The following is a 14,869-nucleotide window of genomic DNA, read 5'->3' on the forward strand; positions in this document are numbered from 1 at the left end:
TTCAAAGAGATCATCTCTCATTCTTCTAAACTCCAGAGATTATAGGCCCATTCTACACAATCCCTCATCATAGGACAGCCCTCTCATCCCAGTGAACCTTTGTTGTCCCACCTCCAAGGCAAGTATATCCTTACTTAGATAGGGAGACCAAAACTGTGTACAGGTGTGGTCTCACCAAGGTTCTGTTCAATTGTAGCAAGGCTTCCTTACTCTTATACTCCAAACCCCTTGCAATAAAGGCCAAAATGCCATTTGCCTTCCTTATTGCTTGTACCAGCATGTACCTGTGTTTCTTCCATGAGGACACCCAAATCTCTCTGAACACCAACATTTAATAGTTTCTCCATTTAAAAAATATTCTGATTTTCTATTCTTCCTACCAAAGTGAATAACCTCACATTTCTCTACATTATACTCCATCTGCCACCTTACTGTACACTCACTTAGTCTATCTATATCTCCCTTTGGGGCCGAAATTGCCCTTTTTTATAAGGCCCGTGGCCGGCTGAGAGCGGCAGCCACGGGTCAGTGCAGACTGGTTGCCACAGGGGGGCCGCCAGTTTGAACATTGCCCTCCTTCAGTTTTGGAGCGGTGTAGGGGACCATCCCGCCACGGTGTGCACACGCCGACTCGTACCGATCGGTGGTGACCCCTTTCCAAAATTGCCCCTTTCGGAAATTGCCCTGCACGCGCAGTGCCGCCACTGGTCGGTGCCACTGACAAATTTGCTGTCTATCCTTTCTGTGGCTTGGCGGTGCGGCCGCCCTTAAAGGGGTGGTGGCGCTGCTGGCATCCCCTCTTGGGTGCCAGGCCACTGGCCCGGCCGAAACCCTCCCTGGTGGCCCAGTGTTTGCCACTAAAATGGCTGCAGAGTTCGCAGTGGCCCTCCCCTTTAACTGAAGGGGAGGGGTGCTGTGATGTGCCAGCGCGATGATGTCATCAGCACAGTGCGATTATGTCGTCAGCGCGGCGCTGATGACTTGGAGCGTTGGCCTCACCGGCCCGCCCCCCACTTCCGCCCCGCTAGTGGCGGCTACTTTGACTTGACCTCACTTCCGCCCCGATGATGGGACCACTTCCGCCCCACTCCAAATAAAGCCACAACCTTCTGAATTTCTCTGGATTGTCTGCCCCATGCTTTGGGGTGGATGAAACACTTGGTCGGTGTGACTCGTTTCAGGCGGTGGGCAATTTTGACCCCTTTGTGTTCTCCTCCCAGCTTTCTGTCCTACCTAGCTTTGAATTGTCAGCAACCTGGATACATTACACTCAGTCCCTTCATCTCGGTCATTAATATAGATTGTAAATAGCTGAGGCCCCAACACTGATCTTTGTGGAACTCCACTAGTTACAGCCTGCAAACCAGAAAATGACCCGTTTATTCCTACTCTCTGCTTTCTGTCCATTAACCAATCCTCTATCCATGCTAGTACTTTACCTCCAATTCCATGAGCCCCTATCTTGTGTAGTAATCTTTTGTGTAACACCTTATTGAATGTCTTCTGGAAATTCAAATATACTACATCCACTTGTTCTCCTTTATCTACCCTGCTAGTTATATCCTCAAAAAACTGAAATAAATTTGCAAACACTATTTCCCTTCATAAAACCATGTTAACTTTGCCTAATCGTACTATAATTTTCTAAGTGCCCTGATACCACTTCTTTAACAATGGATTCCAGCATTTTTGGATAATGGTTACATTTGCTACCTTCCAATCCGCTGGGACCGTTCTAGAATCTTAGGGAATTTTGGAAGATCAAAACCAATGCATCCACGATCTCTGCAGCCACCTCTTTTAGAACCCTAGAATGTAGACCGTCAGGTCCAGGGGATTTGTCGGCTTTTAGTCCCATTCAAGTTTAATTTTCTTAATTATTGTGTATGGGATAATTCAAAATATCTATTTCTTGCTGTGAATTTGACCTCAAAAACTTGCATTATTAGCCAGTAGGGAGATATAAATTGTTGATCTATTATGAGCTCTGCAATACCTTGGAAAATGAATATGCCATTAATCATTTTTAATTCTTGTAGCTCTACTTATAAATGTTCCTGTTTGAACTTTATGTAACAAATGTTGTAATCATTTATTTTTTTAACCTCAGCAAAAATGTGTCAATCCAATACAGCCCCTTCCATTGTAGCCGCAAAGAAGCAGAATCGATTGTACATTCAGTAAGTAGGAATTTGTTTAAGAATACAGTAACACAGTAAAGTTATAGTTTGTTTACCAGCTTTGTTTGTAAAGACAATGTCCATGACATTGCACCTTTCAGATGGATAATTATTATTTCCTCATTAATAAAAGGTGGGGAACTAAGGTCCTAGGTTGCCTAGGGAATTGAATTGATCAGCTTCAACAGGTGAATTTAACCAGTTCTTGAATGCGCCATGCTAAATGAGGTGTCAGAACATTAGTATCATCAAAGGTGGGGCAGTGGCCATTTGGCCCATCAAAGCTCATCCTTCTCATAACCCCACTCTGTCTCAAGGGCAGAAAAGCTGATATTAGCCTTGTTGCAAATAAATCATAGCTGTCAACTCTGCTGCCCATATTCAAACTCGCACCAAGTCCTGTTCGCCCATCACCCTGTACTCGCTGACCTACATTGGCTCCTGGTCTGGCAACACCTCAATTTTAAAATGAACATCTTTGTTTTCAAAACCCTCCATGGCCTCACCCTTCCCTATCTCTATAACTTCCTACAAGCCTCCGAGAACTCTGCACTCCTCCAAATCTGGCCACTTTCACATCCCCATTTTTCATCACTCCACCATTGGGTGCTGTGGCTTCAGCTGCCTAGTCCTTAAACTCTGGAATTCCCTCCCTAACCCTCTCTACCTCTCTCTCTTCCTTTAAGATACTCCATAAAACCTACCTTTTTGACCAAGCTTTTGGTCACCTGCCCTAATATCTCCTGGCCCAGTGTCAAATTTTGTTTGATAGCGCTCCTTGAGATATTTTACTATGCTAAAGACGCAATATAAAGGTGCAAATTGCTTTTTTTTTAAATTCATTTATAGGATGTGCTGGTAAGGCCAGCATATATTGCCCATCCCTAATTACGCTACATGCTATGCCATTTCAGGGGGCCGTTAAGTATGAATCACATTATTGTGGGTCTGGATTCGCATATAGGCCAGACCATGTAAGGATGGCAGATTTCCTTCCCTAAAAGACATTAGTGAACCAGATAGATTTTTATGACAATCCAGTAGTTTCATGGTAACCATTACTGACACTATTCCAGATTTTATTGAATTGCCGTAGTGGGATTTGAACGCACGTCCCTGGATCATTAGTCCACTATGCTACCGTACCCATGTTAATGTCAGCAAAAAAATTAGTTTAGGTTCTGAATAACTAATGAGCATAATTTGGTGACAAATGCAGTCACTGATAACCCTGACTAGTATGATCAAAACTGGGAGCACGCCACCCTTTCTGCAAGTAGGTTCCGCAGAACTTGTTTAAAATATACAGAAATGGAATAGATTTCAGGATCATGTGGTACATAGAGATTACGGGGTAGATCTTCTGATTGTTCATGCCCAATTTTTGGGTGTATAATGGGCATTACCAACCAGAAATGGCAGTAATGCCAGATTTCAGCCCATTTTGTGCATCTGGTGCTGAAGGGAGCAGGAAGTTCTCACCTTCATTGTAATATTTCACTGAAGTTGCAATGATGTCACTTGGATATGTGTGTGATGTCCTGTCCACCAGTGGGCAAGCTACCAACCACGATTAAAATGAGCCATTCCCTGGTTGTAAGTATAAGTTCATCGCACTGCAGGCTGGGTGAGTGTGATTTGCCATGCTACCAGTTGGGAAAATTTGCACTTGTAACTCTTCAAACCTTGACCAACGTGCTTTATGCTTTTTAAAATTTGTTCTCGGGATGCAGGTGATGCTGGCAAAGCTGCATTTATTGCCCATCCATGGGCTTTCTCCTTGAACAGCTGCACTGCTTGTGATGATGCTGCTCCCATGATGGTGTTAGGTAGAGAATTTCAGAATATTGACCCAGAAATAATGATGGAACGGTAGATAATACATGTTCAAGTTAGGATGGCTTGTGATTTGGACGACAACTTGCAGGTGATACTGTACGAATGGTGTTGGTGCTTGTGACCTCCATGGTAGGAAAGGTTCTGGGAGCTGTTTTCAAAGTAAGCCCAATGAATTTCTGCAATACATTCTGAATGTGTATATTGCAGCCACAGTGCGCTGGTATTGGAGGAGATGGGTATTAAATTCAGTGGCAGGGATGCTGATCAAGTGGACCTACACTTTTCTCCAGCTACTTAAGCAATGTTCTTTTTGCACCAGCTATTTACATGTGGATAATAATAAAAGAATACAGAGCCAGCTCAAGTGCAATATTCAGCTGTAAAGTTACAGCTGAACTGGGTGAGTCAGTACATAAGGGAAATGTTAATTGTACTTTGTTTTACAGGCACCAGAATATGTCCAACCAAACAGGATCCAAGATGAAGGTATGATGTCAGTATAATGTTTTCAGTAAATTTACCTTATAAGCAAATGTTTGAGCTGGATTTTCAGCTTTTAGGATTTCGGGGCATTAATGACGGTGGGGTGGTCCTGATACCGGCTGGAAAAAGTTTGCGTCTTAGTCAGCAAGATTGGGCAGCTGGGCCCTGAGTGTGGGACGGAGCGGTAAGGGAAGTGTTACACACCTCTCTTAGGGCGCCAGCCCAGCTGAGCATGCGAAAATCCCAAGCTAAAGAATCGGCCCGTGAGCGCTTTGAGAGGTCTGGGGAGAAAGAAAACCTGACAAAAAAACATTCCCAATTCAAAGCCCACGCCACCACAACATAAATCGCCAAAAAAAAGAAAAAAGAATCACTTACTTGAGGTTGGCATTACCTACCTCACTGCAGCCGCTACAGCTTGGAACACCTGCCTTCACAGGCGTTCCCACCAGGGCACGCTACGCAGTGCTATGGGTCGGGGGAGAGTCAAAAATCGAGCCGGTGTTGCAACCAGGGCTATTGCACACTGGCTCGCCTCTTTTGGGCGGTAATATTCTGCCACGCCCCGCTGAAACCGGCCCCGAAAACCCCAGCAGGGCGCTAGAAGCTGGCCATCCGTCCAGAAGAGCTCACCGCCGCCATTACCGCCCCTCTGGGGCAAAAACAGAGGTGGACAGCACCGGAACATCCAGCCCATTTGTTTTTTCCTAATATAAATGTTTTTGAAGCAGACAGCTGATTCCTTTTGTCACCACGGGGTAGATCGTGTCTTTGGGCGATAGGGTAAAACGGACGCTAGCGAGTCGGCAGCCCCCTTTACATCTCTCCCGATTTTTATTTCCATTGAAGTCAATCAACGGGCTGCTGACTCATTTACACTATTGCACAAAGTCAAAATCTACCCCAACTAGTAAGAAGGATGAAAATAATTAAATTTGCTTTTAAGTTGAGAAGAATTATGATTTAACATAATACTCAGAGAGTGGTGAGATTGTGAGAAGGGGAAGCTAGATAAGTAAATGAGGGAGAAAAAAATAGATGGATATATTGATAGGATGAGATAAGTAAGGTGGGAGGAGGCTCATGTGGAGCATAGACCTATTGTGCCAAAGGGTCTGTTTCTGAGCTGTAAAGTTGTATGTAACACCAAGTCCAACCCCAAGCTGTTTTTGGCTTTGCTGACCCAAGTCATTTACAGCTCTCATTTCTCCCTCACTTCTGTCTTACTCACTTCTATCTATCTATCTGTCTGTCTCTCCCCTTCCATTTCTGTCCCTTTCTACCCTCCATTTATGTCTGTCTCTCAATCCCCTCCATTTATTTTTGTTTCTCTTTCCTCCATATCTGTCTCCCTCTCCTTTTCTGTCTGTCTTACTCCTTCATTTCTGGACTTTGCTCTTCTCTCCTGCTTAACTTTTTCACTCTCCTCCATTTCTGATCTCTCATCCATTTCTGTTCTTTTTTCAATCTCTCTTTCTCCCTGTTCCTTTATATCTTTTCACTTTTCCTTTTCTTCTATTACCTTCTTACTCTATTGTGTTTGCCTCACTCGTCTGGTTACCTCTGCAACTACTGACTCTGGAGTATGTGGAAAGAAGCAGCAACATCCAGATTCAGGGATGCAGTAGCATTGCTGGCCACCGAATCAAGGATTTACTGAAAAGAGATGCCGGAGACATGGCCATGGACCTGGGAAGGGGTAGCCGAAGTGCCTCCTATCTGCTGGTCTTCATTAAGGATGTAGTTTGTTCGGTGGGTAGGAATGTTGGCATTTGCAGGCTTAGCAGAACTGTATGAGCATTTTTAAGAGTTCAAAGAAAGAAAAATGAATGACTTGCATTTATAGAAACATAGAAACAAAGAAAATAGGTGCAGGAGTAGGCCATTCGGCCCTTCGAGCCTGCACTGCCATTCAATGAGTTCATGGCTGAACATGCAACTTCAGTACCCCATTCCTGCTTTCTCGCCATACCCCTTGATCCCCCTAGTAGTAAGGACTACATCTAACTCCTTTTTGAATATATTTAGTGAATTGGCCTCAACAACTTTCTGTGGTAGAGAATTCCACAGGTTCACCACTCTCTGAGTGAAGAAGTTTCTCCTCATCTCGGTCCTAAATGGCTTATCCCTTATCCTTAGACTGTGACCCCTGGTTCTGGACTTCCCCAACATCTAAACCCGTCAGAATTTTAAACGTTTCTATGAGATCTCCTCTCATTCTTCTGAACTCCAGTGAATACAAGCCCAGTTGATCCAGTCTTTCTTGATATGTCAGTCCCGCCATCCCGGGAATCAGTCTGGTGAACCTTCGCTGCACTCCCTCAATAGCAAGAATGTCCTTCCTCAAGTTAGGAGACCAAAACTGTACACATGTAGTGCCTTTCACGACACCGGACATCCCAAAGCGCTTTACAGTCAATTAGGTACTTTTGAGTGGAGTCACTGTTGTACTGTAGGAGACGCAGCAGCCATTTTGCACATAGCAAGCTTCTACAAATAGCAATATGACCAGATAATCTGTTTTTTAGTGATGTTGATTGAGGGATAAATATTGGGTAGAACAGATCGGGCCTCGGTTTAACAGCCTCATCTGAAAGACGGCACCTCCAAAAGTGCGGCATTCCCTCAGTACTGCATTGAGTGTCAACTAAATTTTTTTTGTGATCCAGGGACTTGAACCCACAACCTTCTGACTCAGAGGTGAGCGATCAGTGTTGGGACCACTGCTCTTTTTGATGTATATTAATGATCTGGACTTGAGTAACAGGGACTTGGGTATACAGGCATAGAAACATAGAAAATAGGTGCAGGAGTAAGCCATTCGGCCCTTCGAGCCTGCACCACCATTCAATAAGATCATGGCTGGTCATTCACCTCAGTACCCCTTTCCAGCTTTCTCTCCATACCCCTTGATCCCTTTAGCTGTAAGGGCCATATCTAACTCCCTCTTGAATATATCCAATGAACTGGCATCAACAACTCTCTGCGGTAGAGAATTCCACAGGTTAACAACTCTCTGAGTGAAGAAGTTTCTCCTCATTTCAGTCCTAAATGGCTGAACCCTTATTCTTCGACTGTGTCCCCTGGTTCTGGACTTCCCCAACATTGGGAACATTTTACTTGCATCTAACCGGTCCAGTCCCGTCAGAATTTTATATGTTTCTATGAGATCCCCCCTCATCCTTCCAAACTCCAGTGAATACAGGCACAGTTGATCCAGTCTCTCCTCATATGTCAGTCCTGCCATCCTGGGAATCAGTCTGGTGAACCTTCGCTGCACTCCCTCAATAGCAAGAACGTCCTTCCTCAGATTAGGAGACCAAAACTGAACACAATATTCCAGGTGAGGCCTCACCAAGGCCCTGTACAACTGCAGTAAGACCTCCCTGCTCCTATACTCAAATCCCCCAGCTATGAAGGCCAACATACCAATTGCCTTCTTCACCGCCTGCTGTACCTGTATGTCAACTTTCAATGACTGATGTACCATGACACCCAGGTCTCGTTGCACCTCCACTTTTCCGAATCTGCTGCCATTCAAATAATATTCTGCCTTCGTGTTTTTGCCACCAAAGTGGATAACCTCACATTTATCCACACAATACTGCATCTGCCATGCATTTGCCCACTCACCTAACCTGTCCAACTCCCCCTGCAGTCTCCTAGCATCCTCCTCGCAGCTCGTACTGCCACCCAGCTTAGTGTCATCTTTAAACCTGGAGATATTACATTCAATTCCTTCGTCTAAATCATTAATGTATATTGTAAATAGCTGGGGTCCCAGCACTGAACCCTGCGGTATCCCACTAGTCACTGCCTGCCATTCTGAAAAGGACCCGTTAATCCCTACTCTTTGCTTCCTGTCTGCCAACCAGTTCTCTTTCCACGTCAGTACATTACCCCCAATACCGTGTGCTTTACTTTTGCACACCAATCTCTTGTGTGGGACCTTGTCAAAAGCCTTTTGAAAGTCCAAATACACAACATCCACTGGTTCTCCCTTGTCCACTCTACTAGTTACATCCTCAAAGTTTGCAGATGACACGAAACTCAGAAATGTAGTAAATAGTGAGGAGGATAGTAACAGGCTCCAGGAGGTCATAGACACAGATTGGTGAAATGGGCAGACACAAGGCAGATGAAACTTTACACAGACGTGTGAATTGATTCATTTTGGCTCTAAAGCACTTTGGGACGTCTGGTGGTCATGAAAGGCTCTACATAAATGAAATTTTTTTTTTCTTTTTATTTTGGTATTTTGGAATGAGGAGAAGCAATATAAACGAAAGGGTACAATTTTAAAGGGGTTCAGGAATAGAGACGTAGGGGTGTATGTACACGTCTGAAGGTGGCAGGACCAGTTGAGAAGGCTGTTAAAAAGCCTACGAGAATCCTTGGCTTTATAAATAGAGGCATAGAGTACAAAAGAAAGGAATTTATATTTTTATAGAATACTGGTTCGGTCCCAGCTGTTGTGGCTAATTCTCGGCACCACATATTAGGAATGTCAAGGCCTTTGAGAGGATGCAGAGGAGATTTACTAGAATGGTACCAGGTATGTTGCTATCAGATCTTGACCAGACCACCATAGAGTTATAGAATGATACAGCCAGAGAACTGGGATTGTTCTCCTTAGAGCAAGGAACGTTAAGGGGAAATTTGATGGAGGTGTTCAAAATCATGTTTTAAGGGAGTAAATAAGGAGAAACTGCTTCCAGTGTTTGCCGGCACGGACATGATGGACTGAAATGGCCTCCTTCCGTGCTGTAAATTGTCTGTGATCCTATGATTCACTGGCAGAAAGGTCGGTAACCAGAGGACACATATTTAAGGTCATTGGTAAAAGAACAAGAGGTGACATGAGGAAACAGTTTTTACGAAACAAGTTGTCGTGATCTGGAATGCTCTGCGTGAAAGGGTAGTGGAAGCAGATGCAATAGTAACATTCAAAATATAATTGGATTAATACTGGAAGGAGAATAATATGCAGGACTATGAGAAAAGAACAGGGGAGTGGGACTAATTGGATAGCTCTTTCAAAGAGCTGGCGCGATGGGCCAAAGGATCTTCTCTGGCTGTGTCATTCTATAATTCTATGGTGGTCTGCTCAAGATCTGATAGCAACATACCTTTTGAACCATATGAGGCAAGGACCTTCCTGATCTGTGTGGCTTAATGCCACATGGGGTACATATTCACTAACATCAGCAGAGTACAGTTTCATTTTTGAATGAAATCATATGGAGAGAAAGCAGGAAAGGAGTACTGAGGGAATGATCAGCCATGATCTTATTGAATGGCGGTGCAGGCTCGAAGGGCCGAATGGCCTACCCCTGCACCTATTTTCTATGTTTCTATGTTAACAGTGAAAATGGCACACCCCATCTTGACTGAATGGACAGAACTCCATGGATTTTGTCTTTTTCCTTCAAGCTTAGACTTTTTGGATGAGGAAGCCAGTGGAATTCTACTTTCATGTTTGATTTCATTTGTTTTTACTAAACTGAAATGTTTGCTTTTTAAACATAACTTAATTGCAACTAGTGCTTGCAGTGCTTTAATTCTGCTCATGGTGTCGATAAGAGGAAGTGCACCAGAGACTTGCTGCTGGAGGAGACAGAGTAGGTGGACTTTGCCGCTTTCCTCTTATCCCTAATCCCAGATTGTCCTGCCTGGGGCCCCATGTTGAACTTGTTGCATCCCCCACACCTCCCCCAGTTTGAGAACCTCTGCACTAAGACAGCAAAAGCCAGATGTCTACTCAGCAACATTGTTATAGAATTTGGGTTTTAGAATGCCAGTTTCACAGGTGAGGTGTTGCAAGATCTACTGCAGGATTCACAGAGGCTGCACACAATTTGTAGGATTAATACCCCCTCTTATTGTGATGCACCAGGTACAGAAAAAGCTGGCTGAAAGTTGTTGCCACCTCGGTCCTGAATTTGGCTGACTTACAGTCAGGGCCCTTGTAATGCATCCAAGATGGTCTAGGGCAACCAGAATCCCAGCAACAAGCTGTTAGTGAAACCCTGAGCCTGCCAGGGTGTGATCAGTTAAATGTCCCACATCTGAAACCAAGCACAAGTGCACAGCACCATGTCAACCCAAGCCACTAACTTTCACACATTGCACAATATAGGAAATAACTGCCTTATACTTGATTTGAGCATTATGCTGAGAATGTATTTGTCAATTCAATCACCATTTAGCAGGAGCCTGCCATAAGATGGCAATAGATAGGATTTAAAGAAGTAAGCATGAAGGATGAGCAATGCTTAGGCATGGCTACATGGCAGATACGACTTCCCTTTTGAGAAACAGTGTAACTATTGTAGTTTTTGAAGGGCATCTAGAATTAAAGCCAGACACACCACTAATTATTTTGAGTGACAGAAATTATCTCACATCGGTTTCTCTCTCTCCAGTGAACAAGTGGTACTTCCTCAACAAATAAACATTGTCCACATCAACACATGAAAGAACAAATTCTGTTTTACTTCTGTGAACCAGTTATAATCCAAAATGTCAAAGTAGAAATGCCTGAAATTGATCAGTGATGCAGTCTACAGAATCATCGAAAAGAAGCCCTGATTGGCCCATGCAAACTGCTGAGAGGTATTGGCCAGCCTATGTGTGGATACTATTTGTCAAAGGTTGATTTCTTACGTTTTAATACTTACAAACTGTGATGTTAAGTAATTATTTTTCCTGTGTTATTGGTCCTGCATTTCTCTGTGGTAATATGTTTTATAAATAAAAGGTACACACTTGGATTCATTTCCATTGTCCCAGTCAAAAGCCGTGTTTAGAGTGGCTTTTAGATACCATGCAGTCACTAATATACAGTTCATGGTAATGATCATTTTTGGTACCTGTCTTGATACTGTTTCTATCCAAGATTATGCAGGGTATAATTTTACAAATATACATCACCAGTTGGTATCCATGTTATCGGAAATTTAGGTGTGCATTTGAAAATGGCGGCGGTAACAAGTGGTTCAATTTTGTCAGTGGTCCGATGAAATAACTAATTAAATTACTAATACCCGACTCCCGAGTGAGAAGGACTGAATAAAAAAATCTATGAGAAACTTGTCAAAATCACCTTGTGTGTGGTTGGGTCTATAGGGCTAGCGTGAGAGTCTTCAACTGCAGAAATCGACTTTGTTGTTGAGGGTACCCGATGTTACTTTAGATTTCAACGGCTGAATGGAGTTGGCAGGTGATCGTGGTTAGGCTCCCCCCACATGCATTCCCTGGGAATGGGTTCGCTAGGGTCAAGGGGATCCAGAAGAAAAATACCAAATGTTTCTATCAGTTTTTTAACGTGAGTGCTGTCGTTGATTACTTTCACCTTGGCTGTTGCTGCATCGCTTGAAACTGACATTACTATTGATATTGATCTGGGCCTCGGCTTCTTTCTTTTTCTGCTTTCTTCCATGGATGTTGAGCAATTTTAGTTTGTTTCTGAGAAATTTGCTTCAAGATGCTTTTTTTCATTATTGACAGTTGGAACAACGTTGATTGGAACGGTGATTTCTCATTGCATCCTTTGACCAACCGCCATTGAAAACTGACAGTAACTGGTTCTACTCGACCTCAAAAAATACTTTAAATCAGTGCCTCGGCTCATAACATACCTCTTTGACCAAGCTTTTGGTCATCTGCCCTAACATTGCCTTATATATCTCAGTATCAAATTCTATTTTTATTCATAACCGTCCTATGAAGCACCTTGGGGCGTTTTATTAAGTTAAAGGCGCCAAGTTGTTATTGTGCATTGCTCATGATTTCATGTCTGTTGTGAAATCAATAAGCTGAGAATTGTAGGCAGCATACCAGTGATTTTCATATCTGCCCTCATAGCAGGACAGATATCTAACCACAGGTAAGGACTCTCAATATCTATTCCTAGATCCTCACTCTATTCCTAGTCCTGATGTAAAAGAGGTCAGTTCCCCTTCCAGTTAAAGGCGAGCAAGTCTATTTTACATCAGGACATGGGGGGTGCAGGGGGTGGTAAAACTTGGTTTGTGTCAGCTATTTCCAGATTCCCATTTATAATGGTTGTCATATGTAAACTCGTCATTGTGCAACTTTGATGGCTTTGTGAACCAAATTTCTGGACTGTTTCTCCCACCTTAGAGTCCATCCATCTTGGTTCTTCTCAAAGTGATGATTACTATATGGAAGGTTTGTTTTCAATTTTTAATTCAAATATTTTTTGCTTTAAATGTTATTAATATTTTATTTCCTCCCTGTAGTTTATTAAAGAATAATTGGACTCCCATAAGAACATAAGAAATAGGAGCAGGAGTAGGCCATTTGGCCCCTCGAGCCTGCTCCGCCATTCAATAAGACCATGGCTGATCTCATGGACTTTGCTCCACTTCCCTGCCCACTCCCCATAACTCTTTACTCCCTTATCGCTCAAAAATCTGTCTATCTCCACCTTAAATATATTCAATGACCCAGCCTCCACAACTCTCTGAGAAAAAAACAACAGAAAAAGGGGAGAGAGGGTGTAGAGAGACAAATGATGTTTCAGGTGTGTACCCTTCCTCGTAACTGAAAAATAAAGACAGTCAAGGAACTAATTGAATCATGATCTCAAACCTGCTTTAAAACCTCGTCAGGTTTTCCACCTCTCCCATTTTCTCGCTTTTTCCTTGGGTCTCCCACCTCAGCTATTTACACGACCTTTGTTTCTTTAACGAGTTCAATTTTTTGATGTTTCTGAAATGATCTGTTCCATCATGCAGCAACTTTACCGTGGATATTTCTGCTTGAATTTTAAAATTACACTCCTCCTTTTTCTGAACTTTTGAATATGTTTCTCCATTTCTTATTTTTCAGTCCTGAAGAAGAGTATGAGCCTGAAATGTCAAGTATCTGTTCTCTCCACAGAGGCTGATTAGCCTGCTGTGCATTTCCAGATCCCAGATAGTGGCCCAGAAATTTGTTCACGTGGCACAATCCCTGTGCCAAAATGGGTAGGCCCGAGGCACGTCTGAAATTGGACCTTGGGCTTCATTAACATCAGATGGTGAGCTGCAGACACCTGCTGGGAGTCCACAGGCAGCACTTTGCTGTATCCAGTGCACTCAGCTGCTTCTTGATATCACGTGGAGTGAATCAAATTGGCTGAAGACTGGCTTCTGTGATGGTGGGGACCTCAGGAGGAGGCCGATATGGACCATCTACTCTGCACTTCTGGCTGAAGATGGTTGCAAATGTCTTATCTTTTGCACTCGCATGCTGGGCTCCATCATCATTGAGGATGGGGATATTCATGGAGCCTCCTCCTCCCATTAGTTGTTTAATTGTCCACTACCATTCACGACTGGATGTGGCAGGACTGCAGAGCTTTCATCTGATCCATTCATTGTGGGATCGCTTAGCTCTGTCTATAGAATGCTGCTTCTGCTGTTTAGTATGCATGTAGTCCTGTGTTGCAGCTTCCTCAGGTTGGCACCTCATTTTTAGGTGCACCTGGTACTACTCCTGGCATGCTCATCTGCACTCCTCATTGAACCAGGCTTGGTCCCCTGGCTTGATGGTAATGGTAGAGTGAGGGATATGCCGGGCCATCAGGTTACAGATTGTGGTGGAATACAATTCTGCTGCTGCTGATGGCCCACTGCGCCTCATGGATGCCCAGGTTTGAGCTGCTAGATGTGTTCTGATCTATCCCATTTAGCACGGTGATAGTGCTATATAACACGATGGAGGCTGTCCTCTGTGTGAAGACGGAATTTCGTCTCCACAAGGACTGTGCAGTGATCACTCCTACCATGGACAGCTACATCTGCGAAAGGTAGATTAGTGAGGACGAGGTCAAGTAGGTTTTTCCCTTGTGTTGGTTCTCTTATCACCTGCCACAGTCCTAATCTGGCATCTATGTATTTCAGGACTCGGCCAGCTCGGTCAGTAGTGGTGCTACCGAGCCACTATTGGTGATGGACATTGAAGTCCCCCACCCAGTGTACATTCTGTGCCCTTGCTACCCTCAGTGCTTCTTCCAATTGACGTCCAACATGGAGGAGTACGCCATGATTCATCAGCTGAGGGAGGGCGGTAGGTGGTAATCAGCAGGAGGTTTCCTTGCTATGCTTGACCTGAAGCCATGAGACTTCATGGGGTCCGAAGTCAATGTTTAGGACTCCCAGGGCCACTCCTTTCCAACTGTATATCACTGTGCCTGCTGGTGGAACTACCCAGGAATGGTGATGGAGCAATCTGATACATTGGCTGAAAGGTATGATTCTGTGAGTATGACTAAGTCAGGCTGTTGCTAGATGTTAGTGAGGAGGACTTTGCAGGATCGACTGGGCTGGGTGTGCCGTCGTCGTGTCCGAAGCCGGTGC

At 43.9% G+C, this 14,869-nt stretch overlaps 1 protein-coding gene across 3 annotated transcripts in view; it reads left to right on the top strand.

Annotated features, from left to right (window-relative positions):
• LOC139264010 (inorganic pyrophosphatase-like) overlaps window positions 1-14,869 on the top strand; it is a 240,412-nt gene that overhangs the window by 118,472 nt on the left and 107,071 nt on the right. For 2 of the 3 annotated variants that reach the window (XM_070880115.1, XM_070880129.1), the window contains 3 exons: window positions 2,111-2,180; window positions 4,466-4,505; window positions 10,928-11,280. In XM_070880115.1, the coding sequence (XP_070736216.1) occupies window positions 2,111-2,180; window positions 4,466-4,505; window positions 10,928-10,956 (139 nt within the window). In that variant the 3' untranslated portion in view covers window positions 10,957-11,280. Of the gene's footprint in view, window positions 1-2,110; window positions 2,181-4,465; window positions 4,506-10,927; window positions 11,281-14,869 lie in introns of those variants that run through there. The other variant, XM_070880121.1, reaches the window with a different exon arrangement.

This window comes from Pristiophorus japonicus, chromosome 1 (genome assembly GCF_044704955.1).
Source record: "Pristiophorus japonicus isolate sPriJap1 chromosome 1, sPriJap1.hap1, whole genome shotgun sequence".
Lineage (NCBI taxonomy): Eukaryota > Metazoa > Chordata > Chondrichthyes > Pristiophoridae > Pristiophorus > Pristiophorus japonicus.